This window comes from Solanum verrucosum, unplaced genomic scaffold, assembly GCF_900185275.1.
Source record: "Solanum verrucosum unplaced genomic scaffold, falcon-dt-bn FXZP01000434.1, whole genome shotgun sequence".
Lineage (NCBI taxonomy): Eukaryota > Viridiplantae > Streptophyta > Magnoliopsida > Solanales > Solanaceae > Solanum > Solanum verrucosum.
In genome coordinates, this window is record NW_026019848.1 from 614,596 (window position 1) to 640,394 (window position 25,799).

At 33.1% G+C, this 25,799-nt stretch overlaps 2 protein-coding genes across 2 annotated transcripts in view; one reads left to right on the forward strand and one right to left on the reverse strand.

The window, feature by feature from the left end:
• LOC125817462 (protein ETHYLENE INSENSITIVE 3-like) overlaps nt 1-25,799 on the forward strand; it is a 124,142-nt gene that overhangs the window by 83,677 nt on the left and 14,666 nt on the right. The gene's annotated exons all lie outside the window — the stretch shown is intronic.
• Nucleotides 778-5,659, reverse strand: LOC125817451 (5-methyltetrahydropteroyltriglutamate--homocysteine methyltransferase-like). Its single transcript, XM_049496990.1, has 12 exons — nt 5,504-5,659; nt 4,848-5,201; nt 4,659-4,746; nt 4,381-4,508; nt 3,892-4,283; nt 3,454-3,617; nt 3,052-3,132; nt 2,798-2,964; nt 2,605-2,710; nt 2,270-2,520; nt 1,981-2,182; nt 778-1,508 (listed from the first exon to the last, which is right to left on the reverse strand). Exons 1-12 carry the CDS (start codon nt 5,653-5,655, stop codon nt 1,140-1,142), a joined length of 2,454 nt encoding a protein of 817 aa, XP_049352947.1. The 5' UTR covers nt 5,656-5,659; the 3' UTR covers nt 778-1,139.

The following is a 25,799-nucleotide window of genomic DNA, read 5'->3' on the forward strand; positions in this document are numbered from 1 at the left end:
TCGCTGTGTAGGGTCCCATTCTGTGGGAAGCGTTTTCTTCCAAGAATTTTTTCATACTAGGGCTCGAACCCGAAATCTCTGGTTAAGAAAAAAACAGTCTCTTGAACAACATATGTTGGTGGTCCATGTTTTAGTACTATTACAAAGGAGGAACAAAAAAGTACTGTTGCAAGCTGATATTGTGAATGTACCATTTGGCAGTCACTTTTAACATGTGTTAATTTCTATCTGATTAACTATACTCATTGTAATATTAAAGTTGTAAAATATTTTTTTGTATGATATTTAAAGTAATCAAACTATGTGAAATTGCTCAGGAAATATAAATAATTTCATGGATCAGGACAAGTCATTTGCCACGTGGCCCGTACTTTGCCACACTTTAATTTCCACTGTGTTAAAAAATTACTATCGTGATTTTAAAGAAAATACAATTAAATGAAAAAAGGAAAAAAAGAACTACAGTAATTTATATAGACTTTAACTTTAAAAAAATAACAAAAATGGAAGTAAAAGATTCATATAGGTTAATAATATAGTTTGATGAGATTATGGTTTAGTTATTCATTGAATCACTTTACAATCAGGGTGTGCATGATGGGAAGGAAATTTAAATGTTTAATTTAAATTTCTTTTTAATAATAGCAATGTTCGAACCACCTCGATTAATTCCACATAATACATATCACCTCCCACCAACAACACGTATCAAGTGAAATTTGAACATGTGACCTCATTGTTGTCGACCCAAATTATTGATCATTAGCTCACACCCCTAGATATAGTTTCTTATTATCTTGGATTCAAAATTCAATACATAAAGCAAAAAATATTTATATATAATCTAGACAAATATTATGAGATGGAGTGGTGGGGATGCGGGCTACAAGGTGACGATTAGGATGAAGATGAGGTGTGTCGAACGGTGGGACACCATCAAAATGGAATGGCACTATGAAATTTATTTTTCCTACTTCTACTGGGGTAAATACAAGAAGCAATGATGAAAAAGGAGCCAATATAGCAAACCTCAGACAATTTGCCAGTAACTCAGAAACCTACATATTATTTCTCTGCAACAAACAGCCATGGCAATTTCAAACGGCACTTCAAGTTGGATCGACTATGGTAAGTCAAGCTCATTTCGTGCTGGCCAACTGGTCGCGGAGAAGCTTAGCAGCTGTTACCATGTTGCTGAGTGCAGGCTTAACTTCAGTATACTTGCGCGTCTTGAGGCCACAGTCGGGGTTGACCCAGAGGATGTTGGTATCAAGGACTGCAAGCATCTTGCTGATTCTGTCAGCTATTTCTTCTGTTGATGGAATCCTTGGTGAATGGATGTCGTATACTCCAGGGCCAATGCCAGCACCATACTTCACTCCCTCTCGGAACACAGAAAGAAGCTTCTCGTCAGACCTGGAGTTCTCGATGGTGATAACGTCAGCATCCATGTCGATAATTGAATGGATGATGTCGTTGAAGTTTGAATAACACATGTGAGTGTGAATCTGTCACAACAAATGGCAAAGATCATTAAAACTATGTAAAAGAATGAAAATGCTACCTTTAGTATAATCAAGAAATCCTTGAGAGCCAGCTGGCGCACAATTTGAAACTCGATGCATACTGACTTGCCCCTCTACCCTTCTCTGCTTAAATCCATATAGGGTTTGAACTAGTGAAGTGCGCGTGTAACCCAGACTACTACCAAAGCACAAGGGGCAAAGAAAATAACTTCCACCAATAACACAAAATGCCCCTCAATTCTACCTACCTATTAGTTTTACCGGACAACAATTAGGATTTAGGAACGAAGCTCCAATTCCACACATCAGAAGTTGCTTATGAATCTTTCGATCCCATCATTGCAATATTGTTGGACATTGGACATGTCGGGAAACATTAGGGAGGAAATTTTGAAGAAGTAGATAAGCACAATACACTTCAACACATAATTATATTCATCTAATAAATACAGACCTGGGTAGTGTCTTGAACACCACAGTTGGTAATCCTGAATGAATGTACAGCCCAGTTCAAGTAGAAAGCTTCCTCGGATTTTCTAAGAGGTAAACCCTCTCTTAAAGCAGCTTCATCGATCTGAATGACATTAATGCCAGCCTTCTCGAGATCTTCAACCTCATCCCTAATAGCCAAAGCAATTTGGTAGCAAGTCTCAAATCTAAAAAAGCAACAAGAAACAGTTAGAAATTAGATGTGTGCGGGATTAAGAAAGATATGTACTGTGTTGAAGCTTAAAAGTTCAAACCTCGGCTGGTCATCTCTAACAAAAGACCAGTTTAAGATGGTAACAGGTCCTGTAAGCATTCCCTTCATTGGGCGCTTGCTCATGCTCTGTGCCCGTGAAGACCAGAAGACAGTCATTGGTTTTGGGCGACTGACATCACCGTAGATTATTGGTGGCTTAACACAGCGAGATCCATAAGATTGAACCCATCCATTGGCTGTAAAAGCAAAACCAGATAATTGCTCCCCAAAATACTCGACCATATCGTTTCTCTGCATTTTGATGATGAAATGTTAGGGTTCTCAGCTTCTTCGGCATAACCTTACAGGCAATTAAACATGACTGATGTTTCTCACCTCTGGCTCTCCGTGCACAAGAACATCAATGTCTAGATCCTCCTGGAGTTTGACTACTTTGCTGATTTCCTCCGTAATATATTTGACATAATCTTCCTCCGAGATCCTTCAATAGTCGGAGGGAAAAACTAATTAATATGCAGGCTTAAACAACAACATGTTAACGGAATAATTGCAAAAGTAGATAGTTAACTTGTTAGCCTTGTATTCTCGTCGAGCTTTTCTAAGCTCCAATGTCTGAGGGAAAGAACCGATGGTAGTGGTTGGAAGAGCCGGAAGACTCAGCTTCTTCTGTTGAGCTTCCAACCTTGCACTGACAGTTGTGGCTCTGCGATGATCAGAGCCCTTCAAAGCAGCAGCCTGAACATGAAAGGCGGATTATAAGTTGATAATACAAAAGAGCTAAAACTATAATAAGATGGATATAAAACACCTGAGTATACTTACAGCCTTCTGCACAGCCCCGTTGGTCACTCTGGGAGAGGATTTTCTGGATGTGCGAGCTGCAGCGTTAGCAGAGAAAACTGCCTGCAGACAGAAACAGCAGCAGCAAAGGGCGATATTAACCAAGTTTTAAATAATGATATGAAACTTAATTGCTGGTAAAGAAATGTATCGAGGTCCACACAGTTATAATGTACAACAGATCCATTAAATATCATAAACACTAAAATTTAAGTGCTCAGCAATACAGCATACAGCATGGCTAAACTTAATCGAATATGACCAGTAATACGATTTAAAGATTCATTACTATTTAAATATCACATGTTCTAGATTTATATTTGCCTGATCCACTATTATGATTCATTTTCCGTGTAGATGATTAACAAAAATATGTCAAGATACCTCGTCTTTTTGTCCAGCCAACGCCTTTGCCAACGCGTTGACTTCAACCAATTTTTGTGCAGCAAATGCAAGCCATGACTTAATTTCTTCATCCAACTTAGTTTCATTCACTAAATCAACTGCAGTGTGGAGAAGCGAGCAGGAGGTGGAGACCACAAGCTTGTCTGAAGAAAAGAAATGCCCAATAGTGTCAGCTCATATAATTCTGATCATGCACAGACCTATATTATTTTCACTTATTGAAACAATTATATAGCTGCAAGGATATCACTAATTTTAATACATTCCTTTACTTTTGGATAAAGCAGAGTGCAAACTGAGGACTAACTTTACTGGTACATGTCCAAAAATTATAAATAAACTTTTAGGTTTCTTGAGAAACTATGCGGACTCACATTTTCCTATTCAACGTAATAAAATGCAGTTACAACCAGTTACCTTTTCCGACTAGGTTCTCAAGAGCTTGCAAGGTACTGAGAGAAGAAGCAAGATCATTAGCCCAAATATTCCTCCCATCAACTACTCCGGCAAATAGATACTTTTCTGAAGGAAAACCACTCTTGATCAAATCAAGATTCTTCGATCCACGAACTAGATCAAACCCCAGTGCAGTAACACATTTTAAAGAAGTCACTGTTTTGAAAGCTTCAGCAGGAACATCAGCAAAGTATGTCTCAATGAGGACATTTAATCCAGAAAGCGATGACTCTAATTCTGAGTAGGCATGAGAAAATGCTTGCAATTGATGAGAATCAAGATCCTTAACAAGAGTAGGCTCATCAAACTGAATCCAACTAGCACCAGCTGCCTTTAGTTCAGCAATGACTTCCCTGAATGAGCAGAAAGATATAAGCCAGTTCCAATGAGTGAACGTTTTAGATAGTATACATGACTGAACTACAGAATTGAGAATTGATCTGCTCTTACTTGTAAACTGGAAGAATCTTTTCAATCAGTGATAGAAGAGGAAACGACTTTTCAACACCTTTTGCTGCTTTTGATAACAAGAGGAAGGAAACTGGACCTACGAGGACAGGGACTGTGTCAATGCCGAGCTGCAAAAACAAAGGGTTGAACAATATCAGAACACCAAAGAATTCTAAAAGATTCAGTTAATACAGTTGACATGTGGCTTCTACCATTTAAATTTGATATACCTCTGCAATAAGGAAAATAAAAAAAATTAGTATGAGTCATAAACTTACAGATTTAGCCTCCTTGTATTCACTAACTGCCTTGTGAGATGCATAGGAGAACTTAACATCTGGACCTAATTCAGGAACAATATAGTGGCTGCATCCAAGAACAAGAATCTCATATAAACAGGCCATTACACAGTAAGATCTCAAAGCACACTAAGTTGTTGAACATTTGAGTGAAATGCCGTCACTTACTAGTTGGTGTCGAACCATTTTGTCATTTCCATGGCAGGTACAGAGGCGTTTCCCCTAGCCATTGGGAAGTAGACATCAAAACCAATCTCACCACCATTCCAACCATATCTTGGTGGAACTGCACCTAGCATAGCAGTTGTGTCCAAGACTTGGTCATAATACGAGAAGGTGTTGCTTGGAATATATTTAATGCCAGCATCAGCCATCTGCTTCCAAATAGATGACCTAAGATCAGCTGCCACTTTCTCCAAATCCTCAGAATTGCTTTTCCCATCCCAAAAAGATTCCAACGCAAACTTAAGCTCTCTCTTGGGCCCCATACGAGGATATCCAACAACGTGAGACGCCATTGTTCTGTTTTAACAGTCACAAGATAAAGTACCACAAATTAAATTCGAACATTTCAACAGCCTCTAAAGTTTATACATCCATCTGTTCATGCAAGGGGTTGCATATCAACTCGAATGATAAACTCAGCCTACTACTGAAACACAAATCACTTCAAATAAATTACAGTGACACTGATTATTATAAGTATTAACTAATATTAAGCAAAAAGCTTAAACACCCACAATCCAAAATCCAAACTTTAAAATACTGAAACACAACACACTTCAAACTGATAAACAAAAACAAGAAACGAGCAGAAAACAAACCTGAACCGAAAGTTTAAACGCAAGAATTGGGTGCCACGTGGCGGTGTGAAAACAGAAATTGATGAACCAAATGATAGAAAAGTTGATGAAGAAGGTGAAGGTAAAACTAGTCTCATATATATTGAACTCAATTTCTTAACAGTAGTTAACATGTCCACTTTTCAGATTCTTTGCTTCATATATATATTTTGTAACCTACTCGCTACTACTGCTACTGTTTCTTTAAATTCTCTTTATTTACTTCTTGGTCCCTTTTGTTTTTGTTTTTCAGCTTTTAGCACCAAATATTTATCATAATGGTATTTTGGGACCAAAATATTTTATTGGCAAACCAACACATATGTATTACACTAGTGGGGAATGTTAGTAGATCATTTGATCGTTGGCAGTGGTGGATCTATAAAGGGCTGTGGGGTGCCACGTCACTCCCGAACTTTGACGGAAACTTTATATATACATAGGTATATACATATAATATTTATATAAATATAAAGTGTGTCACCCACAGAACAAAATTGGCTTGTGATGCCACGGTAGGAGGGCAACTTTAGAAGGCTGATGTTGCGGTTTTGAATCCCATTTGTACCTATTTTTTTTGAGAAATTTGTTGCATACGTTTTTTAAGGAAAAAAAAAAAAGCTCCAAGCACGTTTTTTAAGGAAAAACAGCTGGCACAATTTTTTATTTTTTTTTATAATTGTTATTGACTTAAATTAAATTAATTACATTATTACTCTTTTGACTTTTCTTTTATTTGATTAAATACTCAATAAAAGTGTAATATCTTATTATTTATATTTTATTGATTGATTTATGATATATATCGAAAAGACGAATAATTCAATCAAATATAAAATTAATTTAATCGATAAGTCTATTTGGCACCCACGGACTCTAAATCCTGGATCCGCCACTGATCGTTGGTTACTTGATTTTTTGTCTTACTGGTTAGGATTTGATTTCATATTTTATAATCTCGGTATAGATAATAAAATTTTGTGAGATTCTACGAGACGTGTTTAATTCAAGTTTGGATTCTACAAAGTTGTTCAATTATAATTAGGATTCTTGGAGACTACTCAACCCTAAACTCTATTCCATGCTCATATAAAGGGAATTGTATTCCCTTAAAAAGACATCTTGAATATTCCGCAAATTTATGGAATAATCATAAAGAGATCATCCAAATCATCCTAGTATCATGGATAAATCTCAGGAGAATAGAATCAACAGATTTGTACTCACAGTGTTGATAAATAAAATTATGTTTCAATACTCACAATCTTGATAAATAAAATTATGTTTCTTCATATTTTTTTGTGATTATAATTTATTTTCTGTCACTTTAAAATTTGTTGCAACCTACATTCCTACTTAATTATCTGATAAACTACATTCGTGAATTTCGCAATTAAAGAAAAATTGTATTCACGATCAAATATACTATTTTTGACATGATTCCTAAAGATTTTCTTCGAATAATGAAACGTGCCAAAATATACTAAAATTAAGCAAACTAATATGCATAATCATATAAATCATTTGCACATATTCTTATCTTGATAAGAAAAATATTATTATCCCTTTATACCACTTAAATTATATTTTTTATAATTTTTCATTCGGTATTTGATTTTCACATAAAAACCTAATTACGTTTGAATTTGTGAGAAAAAAATCATATTAAAGATGAAATGTTTTTTATCAAAAAAGATTTATATCACTGACTCAAATTCAGATATATATATATATATATATCATAGTTTCACCTATTCTCAGTATTATCACCATTGCCACGACAAATAATATATTTTTAATTAACTCCCAAATCACCTTCAGCTCTAAAAATAAGATATCATATAGCCCATAGGGTGATCAAAATCCAAACAGACCGATAAATCAAATGGAAAAAAGTGTTATTGACTTAAGGATTTTTAATGATTTTATAAAAAAAGATATCGGGTTATCGGTTCGATATTGGTATTTAATATTGGGTTATTGGGTAAACCGATAACCCATTAAGACTAGTAATTTACTACATTTACTTGTACATAAATATTATATATTAATTTCAACTTACTAGTTACTGCTTTTATCTTTAGCCTTCAATTCACACTTCAAAGTGATTTTTAGTTCACAACTTCTCATTATACAAAACGTCAAAATCTAAAGTAAAACCCTATTCCTCTTAATTTCTCTTTGTATTACACTAGTATAGTTTTTCATTACATTATTGTGTTCAAATTTATTAGAGAAGTCATATATTTATTTTATAAGTATTTTCTTATTGGTTAAACTGTAAACCAGACTGTTAAGGACCAAAACCGATAAATCGAAAATCAATAACAAATCTCTTATTGATTTGATTATTGGTTTAACGTATTTAAAAACCAAAAACGATAAACCGAACCGATCGATAACGATTAATATTGACTATATCCACATAATTGAGATTTTATTCTTCTCAAGTATAATTCTTTTTTCAAATTTTTGTTTATAATAGTAATATTATTTTTAAAAAATTATATATATTATATAAGTTGATATGCATGTGTAACACACGTATCAAGAAGTTTATTCTTATAAAAAAACATACATATTTTATTGTAAATCCTTTACTCTTTAACTCATACTCATAATCATATAAAATATTTGCACATATTCTAATATAATAGAAACTCAAAAAAAATGTTCATTAGGTACTTGGTTTGACTTGGAGTTGATACCTTTCATCGATATTCACCATGATCACAATAAATAATATATTTTTAAGAAAAAATCTCATAATTCACATGTATACATATCATACATATTAATGTTTATATATACTTTTAAATAATTACCTATTATTTCATTATTTAAAATTTTTGTATCATATTTAGAATGAGATACATTAAAATATATCATTTCCTAAAAAAAAATAGCCTCGCTAATATATCCCTAATTCGTGTTTTTAGTCCAAATTAACATATACTCGATCCTCAAACCGCCATCACCCCTATTGTCTCTCCTCCTTCTTCTCCCCCTTGTCCCTCGCACAATCTTCTTCGCTTAAATTCTTAAAAAAACTCAATAAAAACTTAGCAATACAATCTCATTGTTGAAATTTGTGATTGTTTCAATCATTGTTTAAGTGATAAATCTGATTATCTTCTGTTTTCAATTGATAGTTTTTTCTAGTTTTCTGTAGCTACACCAAATTATTGAAACTTCACGATTTAGGATTTTCTTGATGGTTAATGATTCTTCATTGGATGGCTAATGATTCTTCATTGGAGTAAGTCACATATATACACATATATATCTAAGTAAGAGTTATGAATATGAAAAATAATATCTTTAATTGTATAACTAAATATCTTTAATTATATACCGGAGTTTTATATAAATGTATAAAATTCTTATATAAAAGGTGAAAATTACAGTATCAAAGTTAGTTAATTAGATTCATAAATATCAACTATGTATCTTCAAAAATAAATGACATCCTATCTAGTTGATTGTAGATAGGATTGTATGTCTTCTTCAAAACACATGCAACTTTCAAGCGTAAACAAATATACAATTCATGTACTGGGAACATATAAAAAACAATAAAGAAATAAGAATCTTGTTAAGATCGTAGAGAAGATTTTGTAATTCACTAACATTAAAAACTTCTAATACCTCCTTTGAGTCACCAATTTATAGTTTATCAATTTAGTTGAGACTTGAGTCCATCAATTTTAGAGAAAAATTGAAATCATCTATCAATTTTGATCCTCGATTTTAAACGTTTTTTTAGTAGTGATCAATCCGATGATATAGAATGCTTTGACGCATATTAAAATTGAAATTCACTCCAAGTTTTTCTCTTTTCATTCGAATAAAGTAACACATATTCCTAGTTTTGATAAAAAAAAAAAAAGACTGCCATTCATGAGGCCTTCTTGATCAGTTCAACTGTTATGATTTCAACGGTTTCCTATTGATCTTATTTGGAATGTTGAATACCTGAGTATTGTCAAAAAAAAAAAAATTAAATTTAATAAGTATTTTTTTTTTGTCAGAAGTGTTTTTCGAAGAAATATTTGTATTTGGCTAGTCAATTCATAATAGCTTTTTCTATTTAGTCAAAGCTTATCCATGTAACTACAAAAGAGAAAAATGCTTTTCATCAAATTGTAGTAGTTGAATAAAAATGAATTATTTAAAAGAAAAACTATCTATCTAGACATACTTTACTATCATATGTACATATTTTATCTTTAGTTTAAAATTATTAAATATAATATCGCTTTTTAATAATTATACCATTTATTTTAAATAATTAAATCAGATACACAATTCCCTTAATTATGATATTAAATTATTATCTTGTAATTAAATCTCCTTAATTAATGGGACACTAACAATTCAAATTACTTTCTCTCTCTTCACACCATCAATTTTTTCCCTCTCCAATCCCCAATACATGTATGTATCTCTCGATTTGACGAAAAATTGATTTTACACCATGTCATTATATTGGAATGATGAGGTAATTATTTAATTTTAAAAATTATTTCAATAGTTTTAGAGTTCGTATCTTTATACCACATAGATACATGATGTATCTTTAATATAATACACTATGTATCTCTTATAGTTTAACAAGATATTTATATACCTTCTATATCAGAAGTTATTGATATGTATCTCAACAATGAAACATGAGTATCTTAAATTGTCACATGTATCTGGAGTAATAGGTCAAATCCATCGGTGGCCCTCTAAAGTTGGTACCAAGTTTCACATAGACATCTTAACTAGGCGAAGTTCATTTTAGATACTCATATAGGGTCCCGCTATATTCTTTGGACACTTTTTTTACAATAAGAAAAAAAGTTGAAGGAGAGTGTAATACACTCGTTGATGACGTGGCAAACAACCAATTAAATGATTACATGTATTATTTTAAGTTAAAAATTATTTTAAATTCTATTTAGTAAATAAACTAAAAGTATTATTATAAAAAAATCAATTACCCCCCCCCCCTACCCCACCCACATGGTAGTTGTCTTCTCTAGTATACCCAACTATGAAATATGGGTGTTGGCATCCATTTATCCGGCAAAAAAGGTAGAGGGAAGTGATGATAAATTTAGAAAAGTCAAACAATGAAGAAGAAAAAACTGACTTTAAAACAAATTTGAATAAAAAATTTGACCTCCATTGAAGGAGTTTAAGCTTAAAAAAATGGTGGGGGTGGTGGCTTGAAAATTGGAGAAGAAGAAGAGAAAAAAAAAAGAGGCTAAATTAGGCCTTTCACGCGCTATAGTTGAGTGTATCATACTCACTTTGACATGTCAGCAAAAAGTGTCAAAATGACACAACGAGACTTACATGAGGTGACTAAATGAACATTGTCCAGTTAAGGTGTCTAAGTGAAACTTGGTGCCAATTTTAGGGGGCCATCGATGAATTTGGCCGGAATAATATGTTATGTGTATAAAAAAATCAATATCATATTTAATTGATTTTGTCAGTTAGTTTTCTTGTATTTGACCATCTTCATTACTTCATTATTTTATCTTTATAGCACACGAATGTGATTTTCTACGGGATATTTTTGTATTACAACCGCAATAATATTTTTGTCCTTATACAACTGCTTGACTTGAACAAATTTGTGAGTACAATCAACAATAACATGATCAAAATTAGTATCCATAATACATAACACCTCTACACAACGATTCTCCGCAAGAACTACAGCGGATACACTCCTTTCACCACCTCCAAATTCAACAATGGATGTATCTGGCTCAAAAGATATTTCACCATTAATGTTGCATTCAAAATTCTACTATTTAGTTGTAATGCACAGTGGATACAACCTGCAATTGGATTGACGTCTTTTTAATTCCATAAAAAATATCATGCCCACCTCGTTTCAAATTTCCATTGTAGTTAAATTCCCTTCCATCTTGTATCTAATTTCTATTCTTTGTTGGTACAATCGATTCCTAGTTTTTGAAATACCATCGACCAAATCATTGTAGGTTGCATTATCTCTCAAAAGTATTCCATCGATTGTATAGTTTTCGTATTCGATTTCAGAGATCCATGAACTCAAATGCCTCAACAATATTGTGATATTCGCCATCTGCAAAAAAAAAAAAAAAAACTAAAAAATCTAAGATTCAAAGAAAGAAATTGATGAAGAAGATGAAGTTTATAATATTAGATTTACTAATGTTTATGATTTACATTTTTTTATTAAAAATAGTAATAGTTGATACGGATGGATCCAGAAAATCTGTTTTGTTTGTCAATTTTCCATCTTTTACTCCTTTAGTTAAGGCAATAAGTTACAACATTTAATTCAAAAGTCTTAATTCATGTAACTCGGCCTTTTAAATCATACAGGTACACATATCTTGATTTGCTTCTTAATTTATGTCTTTCAATTACATCTCTTATTTAGATACACTTAATTATATGTATTTAGCTAACATGTATCTCGAATACATGTAACTAGACGCGTCAGATACATGTATCCAAGATGCGAATTATGGTAGAATTCGTAAAATAGCAAATTCACGAGAAGGAAGGTAATTATCAACTAAACCAATGAGATTTGTGTTATTTTTCCTATTTTTCATGAGGAACTTTCATATATAGCCACTCAAAAATAGCCTAGTTACTCTCCATAGCTATAGTTTGATAATTACAATTCGTAGCTATATGTTATAGGGAGGAGAGAGGTGAGCAAGACTGGGAGAGAGGGAAAAGAGTGGGAGAAAGGTGAATTGTATATGTATATCGGTTAGATAATTGTATATTATACATATATATTTGTATATATGGCAAGCGAGATTGGGAGAGGGAGGAGAGAGGCGAGCAAGAGAGCACAGAGAATGGGCGAGAGGTGAATTGTATATGTATATCGGTTAGATAATTGTATATTATACATATGCATTTGTATATATGGCAAGCGAGATTGGGAGAGGGAGGAGAGAGGCGAGCGAGATTGGGAGAGGGAGGAGAGAGGTGAGCGAAAGAAGGAAAAGAGTGGGAGAGAGATGAATTGTATATGTATATCGGTTAGATAATTGTATATTATACAAATGTATTTGTATATTCTGGAGAATTATACATATACAAACGTGGCTAATTATACAAACTCGAAGTCAGCCTACATAATTAATGAATAATATTAGTCTCAAGTGATAATTATAGCAAACTATAGCTATGATGAGTAATTAAGTAGTATAAGTTTGCTTAACCGCGTAATTTTCCCATTTTTCATTACTCTTCTGATTTTGGGTTTTGGCCCAAATCAAAAAATTTCTTTCTTCGGTTGAAGTTGATTTAAGTTTGAAAACTTAATAAAATATTGGGCTTGTTGACCCAATCAAAATGTAAAGGAACTTGAGAATCCATTAAGACTCATGAAAGTATAAAAGGAACTTGAGGAACAATGTTGTTACACAAATAAATTACTTGAGTCGGGGATCTTTCAAAAATGGACTATCTACCTTCACGAGATAGTGGTAAAGTTTGCATACACTCTATCTTTTTCAGATCCCACTTAATGAAATTTCACTGGATATATTGTTATAGTATATATAATACACACAACATTCTAACTTTAGCTAGAAGGAAATTAAAATGGATAAGCAAACAGACTTGAGGAAAAGTTAAAGTTCAAAACAAAGCAGAGGAAAACCTAATTTCAAACCAAACATTCAGACAAGGCAAAACTCTTTTAATACTCAATCCGTTATAGTTTTGCAAACTATACTAACCTTCAAAGAGTAATTAAATTTAGGGCAAACAACACAAATTCCACTAGTTTAGAGCCTAATTACATGTTTTTCTGTGAGTTTTTGAAATTACTAATTGAGATACATGTATCCAGCACGTTCGAGATCATTTATCTCGAATACATGGAGTTAAAATTAGGTGTAATTTATTCCAGATACAGTGTCCAAGTGGATTTGTATGTATCTTACTCTCTCGCTCGCCTCTCTCTTTACGTATCTATATTTCACAAATCACAATGTATCTGGTATCTCATATACATGTATCTAATGTGATTCTCATATATCTATAATATACATATTCTCTTGTTCGTCTTCCTCCTATCTTGCTCGCATCTCTCCCTATGTATTTGTATTTCAAAGTATATCTAATAGCAAAAATACATATATCTAGGTGTATCTGACTTGAAATCTAGTATAAATTATTAATTAATGAAATAATATGCAATTATTTTCAAACAATAGAAAGAATTAGTAAATACTGTGGAACTGTTTATATAATTAGATAGCTTTTTCTTAAATTTAAGAACAAATTCTCACATACTTATATGCCATTTTGAGGCCATAGGAGATTACCATCAGTCCAAATAACTAAAAATAGCTAGATCCAAAACAAGATAATGGACATAACAGAATAGATAAGTGATCAATCAATAGCCGTCTATTTTTACCTATCAATAGATAGCACGTTGCTTTGACCATTATTGTCTAGTGTCCCACCACTTCAAAAAAAATTCTCATTTGCACGTGTTGACAACTAAGTGTTTGAAAATGAAGAAGTAAAGGAATTTGGAAAACAATTGAAAGTATTTTGTTCACAAACCAACGTGGGAGAAATTGAGTATGTGTTTGAACATAAAACATATAGTATTTTACAAAATTAGCATTATAAAAAAAAATTAAAAATTGTGACTGGAAAAAGAATTACTTGGAAAAAAAGGTTTAATGCATAATCAGTTTCTTAAACTTATGAGGATATTTCATTTAGATAATAAAATTATAATTGAACATATCAATTTCTAATAAAGTATTTCAATTAGACATTTTTAGTTCAAATTTTAAAAAATAAAAATAAAATATATCTGTATTTTTATTTGTCTATTAGGTAAATATAGTTTACCTTATAAATATGTCATCTCTTTTAGTTATATCAACTTCAAGTAAAAATTATTCAGAGTCTTACTAGTTATTGAAGCTAATGCATATAATTAAAGAAAATTAATACATTTTATGTGCTTAATTTAATTATAAAATAGATGAATAAAAACACACATATAAATAGGTTAAAATTTGAATCGACAATATCTAATTAAAATATTTTATTAAAAGCTAAAATATTCAATCAAAACTAAATGTAATTCGAATGCTAAAATATTGTAATAAATTAATAAATTGGTCATGTGTTGGTATAAAATATAGAAGTTAATGGAACTACTATTACTATTGGCCAGCCGCCATTGCCACTATCCACTTGAGGTAGTAATATTTTATTTTTCTCTTTTACCTTTTGATAGCGTTCATGATATACAAAGCAATATTTAATTAAGTAAACGTTTGATCATAAAATTTTAGAACCTTAATTTTTAATTTTGATTTAAAATTAATATTTACTTATGAAATATGTAAGTAAATTTTAATTTTAATTTTAAATTCTAAAGTTTAATAAAATAGGATTTCAAATTTTTAAAATTGTAAAATTTAATTCATAAATTTATATTTTATATGTAAACAAAGATTTATCAATTTAAATTTTGTAAAAAAAATTAATAACAACTAAACTCATGCTCGACGTCAATCGATTTTTTGTACCATGTGAAAGAATCATGTTAAAGAATAGTTTGTTATTATTATTGTTATCGTAATATTTATTTATTAAAGAAAATAAAAATATGTGATTTATCAATGTGGTATCATAGAATATTCGATACCTTATTTATGAATTATGATTATCTCGTTTGGATATATTTATAAGAGTTGGGATTATCTTTTTATAGCTTTCACAAATTATAAATTTTTCATGTTTATGAGAAATTACAATTAAGAAAGTAAAATTGCATGTCAAAATAAAATTTAATTTCAAATCAATTTGATTTCAATTTACTGGTTTCAAATCATGTCTAAACGGACCCTAGTTGTCAACATTATTAAAAATGTATGTTCCAAAATACTTGTTAATCTACAAAATCAAGCTAGAATGAATTAACGTGTTTTCTATTTTGTCTTTAAAATTAATTATTTTTTAAAGAAAAAATATTAACTATATTGAATAGAATTATGGATTATTTAGTAAAAAAAGTATGTCTTATTTATCATTTCCTAAAGACGTGTAAAAAAATGTGAAAATGGAGAAAGCAAAAATATTCAATATCGTGAAGTTCGAGAGTTGTTCAATGAGCAAAGGAGAAGGTTTACCTTACTCATAGTGATGAAGTCAAAATTTCTTCGAATTCAAAATATATATAAGTATATACACAAAAATATAAACGAGAATTCAATATCTACCATATATATATATAATTTTATTTTATTTTTAATGATTTTTTTGGACCAGAGGTCCTTTTATTTAATCACAACAATTAATACATCAGATGGCAACTAAGCCCAAATAAGCAATAATTAGATGGCCCAAATTAGGAAATTAGAGACATTTTCCCACAAAAGTAGGGATTTTTCCACTTCCTTTCCTCTTATCTCCACCGCCTCCATTTCCTTTCAGCTCAAAGTTCATGTTTTTTTTTCTTTCTCCTTGATTGTTCTCCGCATCTGGATCATCAACATTCATCATCCATGGACAATGAAGTGACATAGGTATTCCCATTAGATTTTGTGCCTCTCCCAACTATTTTCCTTGTTAACTTTCCTCTTTTCGTAGATGTGTATCCCGGTGAAGGTGTTTCTCCTTCTGAAGGCTTTGAGGATCGGCTTGCTGAAACGAGTGTGTGCTCCATTGAATGAATCGGTATAAGCTCTCCACCTTCTTGTTGTTCCTTTTTTTGTAATCTGAAGTATCTCTTAGGCTATCAATCTTCAACGCAGCTATATCGTCTCTCAAAAGACAGAACTATGATCTGTAAATAATGTAGTTTTGTAACTCTGATTTGTAAAAATATTGGCTTATCATGTTGGGTTGATTCTTCTTGTTTTGATTCTCAATGATGGAATGTGTTGTTTATCTATGTTGAGAATTCTTCTTCCTGTGCTTGGTAGACTATAAAAGCTATGTACTTGAACTTTCTCTGCTTGATCTAGGGCCATGTTTGCCAAATAGTCTGCTAATTGATTAGCCTCCCGAAATATATGTTTTACCTGAACCTGCTTCCTTGCTATGCTTTGTTGTATATTGTCTATTTTTTCAGCATATAACCAAGGAATCCTCCATTGCTTGACTAACATGTGTGTGAGTGACAATGAGTCTGTTTCCAGAATTATCTTCTGAAAATTTTGTGTCTCACAATATTGCATTGCTTTCAACACTCCCATAATCTCATATTGGTGGCCTCCCCAATCTTTTGTGCCTCTGCATATAGTAAATCTCTCATATTATCTCGTATGCTGAATCCATAAGAACACTGCCCAGGATTCCTTTTGCATGTACCATCTGTATTGCATTTCACCCATTCATGATCTGGTTTCTCCCAGTACACTATTTTATAGTGTAATGTTGGTTTATATGCACTTAGAGTGGTAAACATCTCCTTCCAATTCTGAATCCTTCTTCTTATCCATGGATACTTCACTCTGATTAACAATTGAACTGTTTATTGACATTGCCCTAGCAGCCTTGCATATGTCACATCTTTTCCATGTTTTCCAGCATTCCTCCTTTTCCACAGCTCCCAAATAATAATTGTTGGTATGGCCTTAAGAATTTGTTTCACCTTGTACTGTCTTGGCCAATCCCACCAAGTAGTGATCAATTGTTGTAGATGAACTCCTTCAATGCTAATACCTGCATATGAAGCAAAGTGCTTCCATAGCTTTTGGGCTATGGGAGCTGTTAGAAATAGGTGTTGTATTGTTTCATCTTTCCCCTCATTGCAACAGTGACATTTAGATACCACATGTACCCTTATCCTTTTAAACACATCATTTGTGGGAATTCTCTGTCTCCATACTCTCTACAAAAAGAAAGAAATTTTAAATGGTAACCCCCCAATCCAGATATTATTCATCCATTCCAATTCTTCCATTTTTTTTCCTTGTTACATGAAATGCTGACCTCATAGTAAATTCTCCTTGAGAATTAACCATCCACCAGGCCTTATCTTGAGCACCCACACTCATATTGGGACTGGTATTCTCTAAAATGCAGTCTACCATAGCTTGAGACAATAGTTGGCTTAGTCTTGCTATGTCCCATTGCCCATTCTGAATCAGCTCTTTGACCTCTATTTCTTCCTCTATTCCTTGTGATTCTATGTAATAAAGAGCATCTTGCTTTGTCCAGTTGTCCATCCAGAAGCTAGCATTCCTTTCCTTCTGTTGCCACCAAATTTCATGCTCCACATCTTCCCTGATTCGTATCATTTTTCTCCAAACCTGTGATGCACCTCTATTATGCGCCATTATGGGATGGTGTTTTTTACAATACTTGTTCCACATAAACGTGCTCCATAGAGATGTCTGAGTTCTAAACAACCACCACAATTTAGAAAATAGAGCATTAGATATATCAAATAGCAATCTGAAACCCAGCCCTTCTTCTCTCTTTGGGTAGCACATTTCAGTCCATGCAACCCAATGTTTACCACTCACTTCTGTGTAGTTCCCCCAGAAAAATTTAGCAAAGATCTGGTGAATTTGTTCTATAACACCTTTTGGTGGAGACATAGTTGACAACATGTAAATGGGCATGGACTGTAGTACATGATTAATCAAGATGTATTTTCCACCAAAGGACAGGAATTTGTTCTGCCATGAGAAGATTCTGGCCGTAATCTTCTTTATTAACCCTTCGAAGTAGCTTTTTCTTTTTCTTCCATAGTAGATAGGACATCCTAGGTATGTGAAAGGGAAATTGTCAGGCCTAATCCCAGTCAACTTCCTCAGCCTTATTGTTACAATCAAGGGGGTCTTTTCATGTAAGTAAAAAAAGCTCTTTTCCTTATTGACTTTTTGTCCTGACACTGTTTCATAATCCCTCAATACCTTCATCATTTGAATAATTGAATGCCTGTCTCCTGATCCAAACAAAATTGTGTCATCTGCATAGGCTAGGTGATTGATTTTAGGGCCCCATTTTGGCATTCCAAATCCCTTAAAAGATTTTTGTTCATTAAGTTGGTTAAGACTTCTAGATAGCACCTCGGCAGCTATAATGAACAAGGTTAGAGACAATGGATCCCCTTGCTTTAGACCCCTAGATGAATGAAAAAAACCATGAGTTTGTCCATAAATTAGTACTGAGTACCAATTAGCCGAAATCAACCTCCAAACCATAGTTATTATCACCTCTGAGAACCTAAACTTCCTAAGCACTTTTGTTAAGAATATCCAAGCCACTCTATCATATGCCTTAGCCATGTCCAATTTTACCACCACATTAACCTCTTTACTTCTTAGGTGTATATCTCGTATAATCTCATGTGCTAACAAAACATTCTCCGTTATGCTTCTTCCTTTCACAAATCCGGACTGATTAGGAGATATAATATTTGGAAGCACTCCAACAATCCTCTCATGTAGTAGCCTTGATATCACCTTATTAGTAAAATTGCTCAGACTGATGGGTCTTAGGTCTTTAAATTCTTGCACAAACTCTTTTTTTGGAATCAAAACAAGATTTGTGTATGTAATGAATTTGGGCAACTCCTGCCCACAAAAAAATGCTTGTACCAATCTTGTTAAATCCTCACCTATCACATCCCAGCAGTGTTGGAAAAACTTACCTGTGAAACCATCTGGACCACTCACACTATCTCCATTTAAGGTAAAGACTACCTTTTTAACTTCCTCAAAGCTTGGAAGCTTGACCATCTCAACATTCTACCCTTCTTCAATAATTTTTGGAATAGTGTAGCATGTCAACCTCCTGATTGCTACCTTTCTCTGAGAATTGTTCTTGGAAATATTCAATAGCTGCCGCACCCATTTAAATGTTATTAGAGACTTTTTACCCTCTAATATCTTTAATGCGATCTAGGTGCAACTTACATAAGAATGGAAGAATTTTGTGTTTCTATCTCATTCCTTAAACCAGTTCATCCCAGCTTTTTGTCTCCAATACTCCTCTTCAATAACTAAGAATTTCCTCAAATCTGCTTCTGCCTTACTTAGCTCACTTCTGTTATCTGGGGTTGGTTGAAGTTCCAGCTGTAACTCCTTGACCTTGATCAATTCTTCCAGTGTGGCTATATTCCGAAAAACATCACCATAAGTGTCTCTACTCCATTTTGTTAAGGCTTTTTTAGTATTCTTTAATTTATCATGAAATACTAAAAAAGGGCTCCCTTGTCTATATGTTCTCCAATGCTGCCTAACCACATCCACAAAGCCTTTATGTGAAGTCCAAAAGTGTAGAAATCTAAAAGGTCTGTGACGTGATTCCTCAGCGGTGTTACATATCATATGTAAAGGGGCGTGATCAGATCCATGTCTCACAAGATGATGAATTTCACTAGTAGGAAAGAGATCTAGGAAAGTCTGATTCACCAGGACCCTATTTAGCCTCTTGAATATGCATTCCTCATGTATTCTTCCATTCCACCATGTAAACAAACTCCCAGAAAATTTTATCTTCGACAGCGCACAATTGTTTATACATTGTGCAAAGTCAGCTGCTTCAGCTAAGGTAAATGCTAATCCTCACATCTTTTCTTCTTCCCTCAGAATCACATTAAAGTCTCCTCCTACAACCCATGGAATATCTGACTCTTCAGCTATGTATTCTAAATCTTTCCATAGATCAATTCGATCCTCATTACTGCATTTAGCATACATTGCAGAAACTAGTACAGCAGTACTGTACCTTGTTAATTTTATTGTCAGTTGTTGATCCGTATCTGATACGGTCTGCCCTTCATATTCATCATCCCAAAATATCCATATTTTTCCAGCCCTATTAACTAACGCATTTGCATAGCCCAATTTCCTTCTATATTGTTCTAGCTCACTTGGATCCCGAAATGGTTACATGATTGCTATGTATTTGTAGTGACGTCTTCTCTTAAGATCAATCAATCGCTCAAAAGACTTTCGAATGCTGACTGACCTTATATTCCAGAAAATTATTTTATCAATCATTGATCAAGTACTACATTTTGATCCTTCTTACTCCTTGTTTTTACCTGTAGAGGTATAATTGCTTTGCCTTTCTTAAACTCCCTCTTCAAACTGTTCACGTGCCTAGGAGATAATCCCCAGCTCTGCTAATTTGTTGAATATTTTCTTCCATTTCCTCATCCTCATCAAGGTACTGCATTTGATTCTCTGCTATCTCCCTTAATGTTGTAGTTAAATGTACAGGAACTATTTGCATGCATGAAGGAGTATGTACTTCTTCCTCATCGTCTTCCAGTAGATCTCTGTGTACACTTTTTTGGCCTTCATCACCTCCAACCTTTTGACTTCCTATATCAGAAGTGTTACCCTCCATTCCCTTCATTTCCCCTACTGATTTCTTCTCTCCCTCTCCCTCTCGGTCCTTCTCCTCAGGTACTAATTTGGTCGGCTTAGAGAAAGTGTCGTCCACCCATTGCTTGGTGGATACTTCTTCTCTACCATCTACGTTCCCCGATGTCACTTGTTGTAAAGTACATGTTTCTTTCTTATCATTTAATGCATCAAACTTGTTTGTGGTGATAACTCTCACCTTATTCCACACTTGATTAATTATCTTCTTGCTTGGCCCCCCTTTATTATGTTTCCCTTCCTGGAATCTCTCTTCTTTATTTTGCCCCTCCCATTTCCTATTTTGCTGACCTTCTTTCCCCTTGGCTGTTTCTTCATTTTTATCCTTTATCTCCCCCTGTCCATGCTTTTGCATATTAGTGGTCCCTGTGCTCCTTTTCTGCCTAGCTGGGTGAAGTTCTGGATGCTCAACATAGCACTGTTCTTCATCATGCCCCTGTATCATACATGTTTTACAATATTTGGGCATATAGTCATACTTTATCTTGATCCACTTTTCTACAATCTCGCCATTAGATCTTTTCAATCCAATGTTAATTCGCTTAGGAAACTCCTTAAGAAGATCTACCTCAACCTTAACCCTAGCACAACTAGGTCTAGTATGATTTTTAGTCACCATATTCACCTGCAATGGTTTTCCAACTGCTGCAGCTAGTGAGAATACTGTTTCTTTCCCAAAGAAGTTTGGGGGCAGTGAAGGAAAGGAAATCCATGCTATAGCCGTTGATGTCTCCTCCTCTGGGTTAAATAATGGATCCCACTTTAGGGTCCTCATCGGATAGGACCAATTTTGTTGTGTTAAATAGAAAACTGGTTTAGAGAGCAGATTGACATAATCTTCCAAGAGTGTAGCCCTGATCAACACATATTTGTTGGTTAGCAATCCAATATTGCACTCCCCCTTCAATCCACATTGCTTGGGTATTATTTTGCGAAGTTCTTGTATGTCTGGCCAGCAATAAGAAAACTTTCCAACCACTGCATATTGGAGATTCTCATTGACTATCATCTGCTCTACCTCCGCTTGGTCCCATATGATTCTTGGCTCTCCATGTAAGTACGATATTGATTTTAAAGGTAGAGGTATTGGGTGTGTTTGGTATGAAGGAAAACATTTTTCGGAAAATGTTTTCCAATTTTCTCATGTTTGGTTGGGCTAAATGTTTTCCAAATCAACTCATTTTCCTCAAATTTAAGGAAACTGACTTCCCTTCTAAACTTAAGGAAAACATTTTCCAAAACTCTCTTCCAACTTCAAATTACAATTATTTTTTTGTTGAAAAAATCAATTTATTTTGTCCCTACCCTCAAACCCCCCCCCCCCCCAAAAAAAATAATAATTTAAAGCTTGTTTTTAAATTCAATTTTTTTACCCTACCCCCACCCCCTCCCAAAAAAATATTAAAAATTGTTTTTAAAAGATATTTCTAATTTCAAATTTTTATTTTTTTACCCACTACCCTCGCTCCCCCCCCCCCCATCAACCCCCCTATTAGCCCCCAACCCCTTCAAAAAGAAAAAAAATTAAGTTTATTTTTAAAAAATATTTTCAACTTCAAATTTTTATTTTTTCATCTCGATCCTCGATCACCCACCCCCCTCTCCAGTCACCCCCCTCCAAAACAAATAATTGAGTTTGTTTTTAAAAAATATTTACAAATTTAAAAATTCATTTTTTCACCCTACCCCTTGACCCCCCACGCACCTCCTACCCCGCACCCACCCACCGCTACCCCCCCCCTCCCAAAAAAAAAAATTAAGTTTGTTTTTAAAAAATATTTTCAACTTCAAAATTTCATTTTTTCACCCTACCCTTGACCCCCCCCCCACGACCCACCTCCTACCCAGCCCCCACACCCCCCCACCCACCCCCACCACCGCCTCCCCACAAAAAATTTAAGTTTGTTTTTAAAAAATATTTTCAATTTCAAAATTTCATTTTTTCACCCCTAGAACCCCCACCCACCCACCCCCCCTCCCCAAAAAAAAATAAAAAATTTCAAGTTTGTTTTTAAAAAATATTTTCAATTTCAAAATTTCATTTTTTCACCCCTACCCACCCACGCCCTACCACCCCCCGCCCCACCACCAAAAAATAATTTTAAGTTTGTTTTTCAAAAATATTTTCAATTTCAAAATTTCATTTTTTTACCCCTACCCAATCCCCCCCACCCCACCCCACCCAACCCCTACCAGCACCCCCCCTCCCCACGCCCAAAAAAATATTTAATTTTGTTTTTAAAATATATTTTCAACTTCAAAAATTTATTTTTTCACTCCAACCCTCAACCTCCCCACCCACCTCCTACCAGCCCCCCACCCCCCAAAAAAAATTTAAGTTTGTTTTAAAAACTATTTTCAATTTCAAAAATTATTTTCTACTCTAGTAAAAATAAAAGATATTTCTCAAAAATATTTTTCATTCATAAATCAAACACTAAAAATCTTTTCCGGAAAATATTTTCTACTCACCAACCAAATATGAGAAAATAAGTCAAAAATCAACTTGTTTTTCAGGAAAACATTTTCCTTCATACCAAACACACCCATTGTCTCCCTGATGTCGACCTGAATAAACTGGCAAAAGTCTGCTGACCTGCCTCCGATCGATGCTGGCTAGCGGTCATCGTGATCATGAAAAAAGCGGTGACGGCGGCTCTAGGTTTCAAATGGCATTAACTCACTGCAGTCTATATATATATAATTTTAATCATATATAAATAATATAAATTTTTTTAGAAGAAATTTGAATAACTCCCTCTATCCTACTTGTTTTAGCACCTACTCATTCATTGCGAGGAATACCACAAAAAAACAAAGTTCCTAAGTACTAACTAATGAAATTAACACTTAAGTTTAAATGGATTGAAAAATAAGCATCCACCCCTTCCCCACTTTAAAAGACTATTGAAAAAATTACATAGTTTGTTCGTAGACTAAAAATAATTATATTTGTTAGCAATATGTATACATTATTTTAGAGCAAATGTATATTTTATGAATATCATATTTTTAAACATTAAAAGAATACATATTCATTGGCTATTATTTAACTGAAAAACTATTTACATTGATAAAAATATTCTTAAAATAAATGTTCTAGCTCAAGCTAACGAACCACGCAGTAATATTGTGTTGAAACTCAACTTTGTGTTGTATTTATTTTTAACTTGATTTCAGTTGACATCTATGCCCTTCAACTTTGGGTGTATACAAGTAGAAATTTAAACTTGTATAAAATTAAACAAGTAGACACACATGTTTTACGTGCCATAATACACATAGGACATAAAATTGTCACGTAGGACAAATGTGTCTATTTGTTTAATTTTATACAATTTAAGTGTCTACTTGTGCACACTCAAAGTTAAAAGTCATAGTTACTGAAGCCAAGTTAAGAATTATGTTTATATATTATACCTTTTTTTAATTGCATCTGGCATTGAGTTCCCTTTTGGCATAGAAGCGGATACACAATTTAAAGAAAAGTGGGGGCATCACTAAAGACATATGCATATAAGTCGAAACAATGTCACATCACCTTGTTTGAAAATTTTATTAAGCATGATAGAACTGATGTACTAGATATAAATATAATTAATCAAATAACGTAATTGAATGAAGCTCACTTTGCGAACTGGTAATTTAGGCACAACTTTACACAAATTAGGTTGCTTGTTCGAAACCTATTACCTCACATTTTATGCATTTTCATAATTATCAAATTAAAAATGAAAATGATGTAGCCCAGACTCAAACTTGGTCCGTCCGCCCTCACTCAAGGCAAGACGCTAACCAAATGACTTAGGGTCATTACTCTCTCCGTTCCATTTTATATGTCATCTTTTTACTTTGCACTTACATTAAGAAATGATGTAATTTTACCCTTCTACCCTTGTTTAATTTTTTTGGAACTCAAGTTTTCAATCAATGAATATGAATTAATTAATTTAACCAATGAATATGAATCATTTACTTAACTTTTCTAAGTTGGTCAAATGTTTGTTTTCAATGCTAATAACTCACAAGGGTAAAAAAGGAATAATATGCTAATTTATGCATTGATTTTATGAAATGACAAGTATTGTGGTCCAACTATTTATAGAAATATTATACTCCCTCCGTCCCATTTTATATGGCATCCCTTTCTATAAATAGTTGGACCACAATACTTGTCATTTCATAAAATCAATGCATAAATTAGCATATTATTCCTTTTTTACCCTTGATAGAATAGTTAATTAATCTTGTCATTTATTAATAAAGTTGACTTAAGAAAACATTAAATAAGGGTAGAAGAGTAAAGTTACATCATTTCTTAATGCAAGTGCAAAGTAAAAATGTGACATATAAAATGGGACGGAAGGAGTATGATAGTTCTTTAAGGTACATACATAAATATATGTACATAGTTTTTTTTTTTAAATTAATAGGTGCACGTGCATCCTACCCTATCACATAGGTCCACCTCTGCTTTTGCACAAATTTGCCACAAGCTATGGTTTTCAAATTTGTTTTTGTTCATCAATGGGACGGAGTCAGAATTTGCACTTACAAGATTCAAAATATGAAGAAATTAAAAAAAACCATAATATGAAGAAGTAAATATACAAAAAAAGTCAAAAGATCAAAATATAAAGATGTAAACATAAAAAACCTCATATATTTACATTAAAAGGTGTCGATTATTCTCCTAAACTATTCAATAAGGGTCAGTTTTACCCTTTGTTATGTTTTTCACTCAAAAATGCCCTCCAACTAACAAAATAGCTTTTGAATACCCTTCCTTACTATTCGAAAAATGTTTTTGACTCAAAGATGACAATAGAAACATTTTTGGATCAAACTATTGATGATAATGCATTCTTTTACCTAACTAT

Excerpts from the sequence above, each read along its gene's own strand:
- LOC125817451 (XM_049496990.1), bottom strand. The coding sequence starts at position 5,655 with ATGTTAACTACTGTTAAGAAATTGAGTTCAATATATATGAGACTAGTT. Across the intron at positions 5,202-5,503 it reads CGTTTAAACTTTCGGTTCAG|AACAATGGCGTCTCACGTTG; the intron begins GTTTGTTTTCTG and ends CTGTTAAAACAG. Across the intron at positions 1,509-1,980 it reads GTGTTCAAGACACTACCCAG|ATTCACACTCACATGTGTTA; the intron begins GTCTGTATTTAT and ends TTGTTGTGACAG.